Source organism: Mustela nigripes, chromosome 1, assembly GCF_022355385.1.
Source record: "Mustela nigripes isolate SB6536 chromosome 1, MUSNIG.SB6536, whole genome shotgun sequence".
In the NCBI taxonomy this organism is placed as follows: domain Eukaryota; kingdom Metazoa; phylum Chordata; class Mammalia; order Carnivora; family Mustelidae; genus Mustela; species Mustela nigripes.
In genome coordinates this window covers 162,198,083-162,209,048 of record NC_081557.1, presented here as the reverse complement: position 1 = coordinate 162,209,048, position 10,966 = coordinate 162,198,083, and the positions used below count along the sequence as shown (strand labels likewise).

At 45.2% G+C, this 10,966-nt stretch overlaps 1 protein-coding gene across 1 annotated transcript in view; it reads left to right on the top strand.

The window, feature by feature from the left end:
• The first annotated feature begins 732 nt into the window (after positions 1-732).
• The window catches only part of TSPAN5 (tetraspanin 5), a 171,729-nt gene continuing 161,495 nt past the window's right edge, over positions 733-10,966 (top strand). The window contains exon 1 of the mRNA XM_059376269.1: positions 733-1,236. Coding sequence (XP_059232252.1) covers positions 1,156-1,236 — 81 coding nt within the window. The 5' untranslated portion in view covers positions 733-1,155. The remainder of the gene's footprint in view (positions 1,237-10,966) is intronic.

Here is a 10,966-nt window from a genome sequence, read left to right as displayed (position 1 = left end):
CCATCTCTCTTTCCTTGTCCGCATTTCTGGGATGCAGCTCATTTTTCCGGCAGGTGGGGAGGTTGGGCTGGAGCCACACTTGGATTCCCGAGACGTTCCTTTGCAACCCTCCCAATGGTCTCCCCCCATTTCCCGTCTCTCCTTTCCTCCCTCTTCCCCAACACCCCACCTTCCCCCTTTGCTCCCAGCAAAGTCTACGACCCCTTTCCGCTCCAGCTCAGTGGCCGCGCGTCTTCTCCAGTAACTATCCCGTCGTGGAGGAGGGGGCGCGAGCGCGGTTACACCAGGAAGGGAGCTCGGCCGGGGGCGGGGGGCTCGCGGGATCCGCACTCACCCAGCCCTCTCTCCCCGGAGCGACCCTCTCCCCCGCGTCCCTCCCGATAGTGTCTGCCGCAGCGGGTGGTGGAGAGGGACCCACCGCTCCTCAATCCCGGTCACTCCGGCGGCGGCTCCCAATCCGCGTGCTCCCCGGGCGCCCTTCCTCTTCCCTTGCGACTGTCATCCTCCCCACCTACCCTGCTGCAGCGCTCGGGGGTCGGCGGCGCTCCGGGCGGGTCGGAGAAGGGGCGGGGAGAAAGGGAGCCGGAGGAGCGGAGAGCGGTGGCCGGAGGAGGCGGTGCGGCGACGTGGTACCGCGGCCGCCCGGGAGCGCCCGAGCTCGGGCGCGCGCGCGCGTCTCGCCGAGGCTCGGGCGGCGGGCGGAGCTGCGGGCGGAGCGAGCGGCGGGCGGAGCGAGGGGTGGGAGGGCGCGCGAGCCGGCGGGCGGGCGAGGGAGTAGCGTCTTCAGCAGCATCTGCGGCGGCCGCGTTTGCCCGAAGCTCAGAGGCCGACGGACGGACATACCGCCGGGCGGACGGACGCGGGCTCTCGCCTCGGGCTCGGGGCCAGCTTCGGCGAGGCTCGGGGCTTGCAGCGCGCGGCTTCTCCGCCAGCTCACGGCCACCCCGGCTCCGGCGGCCTCGACGCGCAGGGGGCTGAAGGTGCGGGAGCCGCTCTCCACCGGTCGGTCCCCGCGCGGCTCTCAGCCCCGGCCGCCGCGGCGCGGCCCGGAGCTGCGTCCCCGATCCCCTGCTTCCCTCCGGGCTACTCTGAGCAACGGTGCTCCCGGGCTCCAAACTCGGGCTGCCGGGGCAAGTGTCTTCATGAACCCAGAGGATGTCCGGGAAGCACTACAAGGGTCCTGAAGTCAGTTGTTGCATCAAATACTTCATATTTGGCTTCAATGTCATATTTTGGGTAAGTTGGAGCGCTTCTGGGGTTTCAACTATTGCGGCCGATCGATCCGCGACGATTTCCCCCCACGTTGCTTGCTGCTTTTACTTTTCGCAGCCCCTCGGGCGCTTGCCCGAGCTTGGAGAGGCATTTGCCTTCCGCCTTTCCAGCTTGCGCGTTGGAGAGAGAAACATTTAATCCTTTCTAGGAGTGGGAAGAGGTAAAAGAAAAACCGAGCCGGAAAGGGGGCACCCAGGCCTTGGGGTGGCTTTTTAAGGGGCGAATTGCAGGGATGCAGATGAAAGAAAGGGCTCGGCAGTTTGAGAAATGAGCAACCGCACGAATTAGATTTGCTCCCGGTGGGATATGGATGTTGGGCAGAGCGTGGTGTCATAATAGGGAAGGCTAATCGGGCAGAGCCGACCCTGAGGTCCACCTTCTAACAAGCATCTGATTGGACGAGGGCTTGGCTCCGTGTTGCCGCGGCTGGTCTGTGCCATGCTCAGCGTGTATCTTCTTGCACCATCTCGGGCTTTGTGTAGGATGCAGATGCGGTGGTATATGGTTCTGTAATGTACACGTAAATAACGCTTCCTGTGAGCTCTTTCCCTTCAGCTGGAAGGCGCTCCTTTTGCATAATGGACTGGTCAGTGGGCGTGTGGGGTGGACGGTTTTATTTCCATGTATATATTATTGTCCGGATAATAACAAGGCACCATCAACATGTTTCAGTGTGTTCGTGCCTCACATCCTCCTTTTCTAAGGAGTGACACAGAGCCGGCCGTTTTGGGGGAAACCTTGGAGCAATGCAAGAGATTGTGTGAGACATGTTTTATTGGGGGTACGAGAGAGCGAATGCTTGAACGCAAGATTCAAACCACGCTCTGGCTTTGCTGGCACCACTGTGTGCTGGGCACCTATTGTAATTAGGCTGGGATGCCTACTCTTTTGTTTTGTTTGGATTTTTTCCCTTGATCTCACAAACGTGTTCAGCAACCAGACAAAGAGTTCACTAGGGCAAGGGGGGTTGACAGTGGGTCAAAGACTGTGTTATTCTTACCCACCCCTTCTCATCCCATCTCTTTCCTTAGTGGGCATTCCCCCCACCCCCGTACAAAGTAAAGATGGTGGCTGTCTGGGGGTGTTCTCCAAGTTGCTATTCAGTGTAGGTTCATGTATGAGATAAACAATCATCCAACCGACGATCAGAAATAATGCACAGCAGCCGGAATACAGGGCGTGTTTATTTTGATTCTTCTTAATTTTAGTCATTTCCTGCAAATATATACATGTATGAGAATAGTTATCAACACAGCTCTTCATGTATTTTTTTTTCCTATGCACATTTACCAAGCTATTTAGAATTTTTTTTTCTATTTTCTGTACAAGTATCTTGCGTTGGTTTGCATGTTTTGCAAAAGGAAATGGAGAGGTTTGGAGACCACTTTCTGTGTCAGAATGTCATCTGTCCTCAAGACTCATAAAGAGAATGGGGGGGCAGAGAACACTAATAAATATTATATGTAGTAATTTACAGGCAGAGTTTTTGTTTGTTCATTTGCCTGGGTTTTTTTTTTTGGTCAGAGATTGTACCTGATTCCTGTGAGCCGTCACCCCCTTCCTGCAATCAAACACTGCTACAGTGATAGGAAGAAGAAATTATTTTCTTTCTTTGCTTCTCTTTTTTTCCCCTTTGCTGGAAATGTTGAAAAGTCGTTGGTAGTCACATTTCTGAGAGAGGTATTTTGATTTTATTCGAACTTGAAACTTTGTGACTTCAAGAGTCAGGGACTGCTGAACTGGGACTGGACCTTGTTGAGGTGGTGAGTCTAGGCCTCTTGATTCTACTTGAACACTTGGAAAAGTTGCACATTTCAGCTACCAGGCAACAAAAAGCACCCAGGGGCTTTCTATGCAGTTTCATAGCAGGAGGTAGAAAAGAAATAAAGGGATTTGGGCCTGTTTCCCTGACAGTTTGGTATAATTTTGTATGGTGTACAGAGGAAAATTTAGTATTTTCTGTGGATTAGGTTGTGGCAAAACCATTAGAATTGCGGAGAGCATTAAAGAATTGTGGAATGCTTGCAGAGAGAGTTCTGGAATAGAGCTGCATCTTTTTTTTTTTTTTTTTTAAAGATTTTATTTATTTATTTGACAGACAGAGATCACAAGTAGGCAGAGAGGCCGGCAGAGAGAGAGAGGGAAGCAGGCCCCCTGCTGAGCAGAGAGCCCGATGCTGGACTCCATCCCAGGACCCTGAGACCATGACCTGAGCCGAAGGCAGCGGCTTAACCCACTGAGCCACCCAGGCGCCCTAGAGCTGCATCTTTTCTGAGTTTGAAGATCTTCATCTCTTGGGGGGGGAGTTTTATGGGGAGCCTGGAAGGAGACCTAAGCTGTAGAACTACAAAACCTGCACCAGGCAGAATTGTTAAGTAGACGCCTTCGTTCCAAGGCTCTCTTCTTACTATGCTTTCTACACACCTCCTTCCTTTCTATGCCTAATGCTTTCCTCCCTGATGCCCTCCACGCCGCCCCCCACCCTGCCCCAGCCAGTGCCTTTCCTATCCTGCTGTATGCTTCAAAATTATCCCATATTTGAATCTCCCAGTTTATCAGTACCATGGTTTTTAGTCAGAATCAGCAGGATGGTAACCCTGACATTCAATGAAAATAATTCAGACTAAGGTGTTAATGACTGAAGAGCTGGGGTCAGTAACTTGGCAAATGTTTCTGTACAGTTGCATGGCTTTGCCCAATACAGAATCACATCCTGCCAGTTCCTGCCAGAAATAGCAGATTTAATGCTACTCTTACACTGGTATGAAGAAGAGATTGATAACAGCATGGTTTCCTAATCTTTCATTGTCACATCAGTGAGATCTTAGAAGAAATTTGAAGTACATTGAGGACCCTTGGAGGTACACTTCTGGTAAAATAAAATTGAACATATGGTAGCACCAGCACTGCGAGTTTGGTTCTCTTGCTGTTGAGTAATTTGACTCCTTACTAGTCAGTTAACCGCCCTTGGCCTCAGTTTCTCAGCATTTAAAATGAAGGAGTTGGTTGAGTTGTAAGTTTCTTTCTAGTGCTGGCAGAGGAAGTGTTTGTCGAGTTCCAATAGGCTAGGGAAGAATAATAACAAGAGATAGGCACTATATAAAATAAAAATAGCATATATTGGGACACTTGTTAAATTAGACTTTTTCTGTTACTGAGATTTGTCTGAAGATCAATTTTCTTCATATTTTTTCCCCTCAAAGATCCTTTCATAGAACATGCACGCGCGCGCGCGCGCACACACACACACACACACACATCTTTCCCTAATTTCTTCTTGGCTTATTCACTTGCTGGTATACTGTGCATTCTTCCCTGTCCCCACTGTGAATCTCAAATGTGGTCCTGTGAGTCATTAAATATATTTTTATTATTAGAGTACAGTTTTGTGTGTAAAATACGAATCCTTTTATATAACAGTTGTAACGATATTCTGAGTAACAAAGTCAACATCTTGTACAGATTCCTTTCTCATTAGTTATCACAGGGTGGTGGGGAAAATCTCATTTTCTCTATTTAATATTGGAAGAACTCAAGCCAGAAGGGAATTGATTTTATTGAGGGTGTTACCATATTTGGACATTTCTTGGAAAACCCTTAGGCTGCTTTGAGGTGGGCAAGGGGGGAGAAGGGGAGTTTTGTGTTCAGGTCACTTTTGGGTCCTGAATCCTCACATCCCATCACCCACCATTAGTAGATGTTTTGCTCTGGGCTCTTTGGGATTTTGGTACTAATTTTTGAGTGTTCAGAGGCCAGTAAGTTGATCTCATCCTGGTGTTGATCTGTTACTGTATAACAGTCAACCCCAACACTTAGTGGTTTAAAACAAAACCAGATTTGACCAGGCTTATCTGGGCAATTGCACTTGGGGTCTCTTGGGCATTTGTAGTGAGATGTGGCTAGAGCTGGAGCAATCAGGGGTAGGATGCCCAAGATGGCGTCCTCACATGACTGGGAGTTGCTGCTTGCTTAGACCTCAGCCAGGCTTGTTGGTGGAGCCGCCTCCATGTGCCTTCTTCCTGTCTCTGAGACCGGTAGAAGCTTCCGGCCAGTTAAGGCCACACCCCAGAGCTGCCTCCGTGTCACTTTCCTCTGTTTTACTTATTAAAGCACACGTAGATCCTGCTCAGTTTTGAGCAGTGGTGAAGAAAGAAGTTCCACCTTTTGATGGACGGATGTCAAGGTCGTGTGAATGGCGGCCATTTCTACGTTCTGCTGCACTGAGCCATGATTTCTTGTTTATAAAGGAAGGATGACATCTAAAGGAATTGTAGTTTCAAGCATTCAGTGAGATAACATACTACCCAGTACAGTGTCTCAGTAATTAACCAATGGTGAATATCATTGTTGATACTGCCTCTAGGCTTTTTACTTTCATCCTGTACTATAGAACTTCTAGAATACTTTAGCATCATTACTACCAGGTGGTGATAATATCCTTAAGATCTGCCAAGGAGATGAGGCAAGTGAATGCAGTAAATTTAATTTTTACTTATTAGAAAAAAGCCCCATGGATCACTGGAAACCTTGAATGACTTGGGAAAACCAAGAATGATTTGGGAAAACCCAACTTGTTTTTCTCTTCTCCTCCCAGAACAACAATTAGAACAACCTTGGATACTTGAGGCCAAATTTCTCTTTGATGTGCTTTCAAATATTACATTGTGTCTTTAAGTGGAGGTTTATCCTGGCTTCATAGCAGAATGTTGTATCTAATTTGTTTCCTCAGGGCTCAAATTCAGAGGGGAGAGAGATTTAGGGAACCTTGGGGGAGCATCAAGTAGGAAGTCTTATCTTATGATTCACTATAAATTGTAAGATGTTCTGGAATGACGATACATCAGCAGTTTATAAGTCATAATTTTTGTTTTAATTTGCTAGACATCTGTTAGCTTCGATGGCAACCATATGGGAGTCTAAATTGCCTTTTGAATTACAGGGAGATGGTAGGAAGAAAACTAAATATGGTTATGAAAGTGTCATATGGGAAAAGTATAAGAAAGGTGTAGAGACCTCAGTGGGGAAAATAATTGAATATTGGACTTGCTTAGTCTGGCTGCTCACACTTGGGTCAGTGAGAACAGACACTGAAGTATTTACATTTGATGATATGCTAGAGGACAGAAATGAAGCCCATGGGGGGGGGGGAGTTGGAAAACCAAATGATGTTCCATTCACCATCAAATTGCCAAGGTGAGCTCATTTAGATGGATCACTCTGTCTCAGTATGTCCACAGTAATAGTTAGTCTCTGGCAAAAGGTGAAAGCAACCTGTATTTTAACAAAGCTTTCTAATTATGATTTTTTTCTTCTAAGCATGTCATAGCATCTTAAAGCATATTATGACATCTTCGTTACAGATGAAAAAATTGGAGCACAGAGATGTGGGGTGACTTTTGAGCTGTTGGAGAACATGTCAGGGTTCACTTTTGGAATATTTAATCTCCTCTAGTAACGATAGCCCTAGCTTCTCCTTTGAAACTTATTTTAGAAGATGCTTTTAATTTTAAAATAAAACATCAAGTAAGTCACTTACATCTGTTCATAATTGAAAAGTGATAAAGCTTTTGCATATGCCTCAATTAACACCACCCACTAGCACAAAGAGTTAGGATGAAAATGTTAAAGAATATGATTGTATAATAAACTATGTGTAGTCTATTGACAATTCATAAATGAAAATTGGATTATTGAAGACAATTAAAGACAATTGAAGACACATGCTTCTTTCCATATGTAACACTGATGACTGTCTTCCATTTCTAACTTCTGAATCATTATACTTCACTTGATTATAAGAGCCTTGACTGCAGGGACTGTCTCTCCATCATTTTCATAAGCCCAGGGTCTAGCACACTGTCTGAAACACAGTAGGTGTTTAATAGATAGTGGTGGAATGAAGGAATTACGAAATCATTGGAAAGTATCTAGGCGTCATCTCCTTTAACTTCCTGTTCAGTTAAACATTTTCTCTGTGACGTTCTGCCAACCCGTTTAAGCCGGGATCTGTTTTTTGGACCACGTTTCATTTGTCCTTCAAGTAGATGTAATCTGTTTCCCTATAACTTCCATCCTCCTAATGTTGCCGATTTTTAATTTTTATTTTGAAACAGTCTCAAACACAGAAAAATTTCATGTGGTATAATTTGTTTTTATCCTGAATCACTTGAGACAAAATTGCCAGGATAATGGCTGTCACGCCAATACTTGAGTGTATATTTCCTGGAAACTAGGATATTGTCCTAGATGGCCACGGGTACAGCCTTCAAAGCCAGAAAATTACCACTGATCTGTTACCATCGTCTAACCCTTAGACCTCTTTCAAGTTTCCCAGTTGTTCCAATCATGTCTTGTAAAGCAAAGAACCCAGTAGAGAACACACATGATGTACCTCCTTCAGTCCTTCCCTGTCAAGATCTGGATACATTTGAAGATTATAAACCAGTCGTTTTGTAAAACAGTCCTTGATTTTGGGTTTGTCTTCCGTTTTCTCCTCCTTAGATTCAGGCTGTGCATCTCTGGCAGGAAAACCACAGAAATGGAGCTACGTCTGTCGCATTGCATCCCATCAGATGGCACTGATTTCTGTTTGGCCTATGACTGACAATGGTCACTTGTTTAAAGTCTTGTTTGCCAAGCTGCTTCACCATAAAGTTAGTCTTTTTCCTTTTGTAATTTGTACATATTGGTGACAGGTTACTTTGAAACAATGTAAATATCAGTCCTCATCAAATTTTCAATCTGTTTATCAGTAAGAGCTTACTGTTTCCTTGTTTTTTCTCAGTGTGTTTAAGTTAAGTTGTTGCTCTCCCTACTTGGATGTTGTAGTTGGTCCCAGGTTTGGCAGTCAGCGATGGTCTTTCTATGCTGCCTCCCATGCCCATTTACTCCCATCATTTTTTGAGTACTTCTTTACTTTCTGGAGGAATGAGATGTTCCAACCTCATCTTGTAAGGTACTGGTGTGATCTATTGTATCAGCCATTTCTCCAAGGAGCTCTGGTTCCTTTGAATGGCAAATGGTATTTAGAAGCCAAGATGTGGTTGCTAAGTGTGCTTGTAGCTGTGAGGGTATCACCAGCCCTGGGAATTCTCAGTGGACAGAACTGTGGAATATGTATTTGTATATACATATATATGCATGTACATATATTACATATGCATTTCTATATTTATTTATATTTTGAAACCATGAGTTCAGTGATAACTCACATTCCTCTTTGATACCACAGGGTTTATTCTAAGTTTTTCTTTTTTTATATTTATAAATACCTTCTTCAACAGTGAATTCCTGGCTCCCATATTTCTTCACAATTTACTTATTTGACAAATTCTTCTAATATGTAGCCAGTCTTCCACAGCTTCCCCTGTCCCTCATACGGTTTCCCTCCTTGTATGCTGATGTTGCAACATGGATACCATACCCTGCCCCCCAGTATGAGCACTCCTCACTCTGATCAGGCTCTGATACCCTGCTCTGGGCTTCCACATCCTTTGCCATACCCATCCTTGCACAAAGGCCAGTCTTGCTTGGTCTCCAGTAATGGCTTTAGGATAGAATTTTTCAGGAAGGAAAAGGGGAAGGCCCTAGGTGACAAAACAAGACTTACCTGCCTTCTTGGTAGCCCTTCATTATTTAAAAAAAGGGTATTTTGGGGGTGCCTGGGTGGCTCAGTCAGTTAAAGGCTGCCTTCAGCTCAGGTCATGATCCCAGGATCTTGGGATCGAGCCCCTCATTGGGCTCCGGGCTCACTGAGGAGCCTGCTTCTCCTCCTCCCCACTCGAGTGCTCTTGCTCACTATCTCTGTCTCTTCTCAAATTAAAAATAAAAATTTTTTAAATTAACAAATATAAAAAAGGATATTATATCATTCCTAAAACTTCTGTTTTTCATCTTTGAAAGTTCTTAGTTCCTTCATGTATTCTTCCTGTATGATTTCCAGACTGTTCTTTGCCCTGGTCGTGATACTCTCTCTGCCTGTGGTCCCATTTAGACACACTTCCATTACTGTAGCAACCAGAACGGAACACATTCTTCACACACCCTTCCACCCATCCGAGAGCAGTGGGCTGTCACCCTTGAACTTCCTCTTAAGTCTCTAGACCATGCTGAACCTAGAGGTAGAAGACTCTGCTACTGCCTGGATTTGTGTTTGAGTAGGTTACTCTCGCAGATGATACTTCAGCTGCTTATCTAAAATATGGGGAAATAATTCCAACATCTCACAGAGTTGTTATCCAGTATTAATTGAGAGCATGCATGTGCTTCGTGAAAGGTAAATCTCTCAGTGCAAATAGGAGTTATTAACCTAAGCTAAAACTGCACAGGCTTTTCCTGGCAGCCAGAGAACATGGCTGGCTCAAAGTGAATTTCTAGTGAAATGAAACCTTCGCTTCTTTTTAGGTGAACTTTTCTTAAGCATGTCTCCCTAGGCTAAGTGCTCATCAGAAGCCCCAACCCTCCAGTTAATTATTTGAATTTAGATTTAGCACTATTTATTTATCCCATTTACATATCTTAGTCTGGTCCAGTGGTTTTTAAACTGTTGCTACCTGCAGCCCCAGGCTTCCTTGAGGTGTGACTGGGGCCTGATGAGAAGGATCCGTGACCTCTCTTCCCTCCTGAGGACTCAGCCATTAGGATTGATATTTTGGGATATCAGGAAGGAATTGGCTTGAAAAAAGGGGTCTGCTGCTTAAGAAGAGGTCTGCTGCTCCAACAGACTATTGAAAACCACCGTTCTAGCCTTCAGGTATTTGTGTGTGTGTGTGTGTGTGTGTGTTTAAAAGATTTTATTTCTTTAATAGAGAGAGAGCATGCAAGTGGGATAAAGGGCAGAGGGAGAAGCAGACTTCGCACTGAGCAGGGAGTCTGACGCAGGGCTGAATCTGAGGACTCCAGGATCATGACCGGAAGCAGAAGGCAGACGTTCAACAGACTGAGCCACCCAGACGCCCTGACCTTCAGGTGTTTTATGAATCTTGATGGTCAAGGCACGTTTTTACAAAATTATTCCTTGCATAGGTCCATCTCCTATGCGGGAATCTCTTCATGTCCAGAAGTCCCTCTCACTACTACCTAGAGACTTCTGTAAGATTTGTTGGTATTTCATCTCTTTATAGATGTTGTAGCATAATTTGTAAATTGTTAGGACTAAGTTTAGTCTACCCTCCAGGGGACCTGAGTCAGTAGGTCCTGGATGGGGCCCTGATATTGTGTGTATGTATGTGTGTGTGTGTGTGTGTGTTTTGTTGTTTGGGTTTTGTATTTTTAAATCTCTGCAGGTGATTCTGATGCCCCGCAGACTTTTGAGAAGCTCTGGTTTGTTGTTCTTGTCAGGAAGGGGCATCTCTTCTCATTGCTGTCTGGAGGGGACCCTTGGGGGAGCTGGGGGTGGGTAGTGTTGTGCTGTGACCGAAGAGTGAATGATTTCACCAATACATGAAGCTCGTGTTTGTTGCCGATGAGAAAAATATAATGTGGCCTATTTTATCCTTCATGGAATTTTTTATTAATCCAAAAATGCCAGTTTATTTTTAAATCTGAAAGTCCTGAAAACAAAATGAGAAAATCTCTGCTAAATAGAACCTCTTGTGCTGCAATTAGTATGCTAAAAATTAGCATCGTATAGGGAGAGAAGCTAGTTATTTACTCGACAGGAACAATGAAGAAATAGACATTCTGTTCTTTTGCC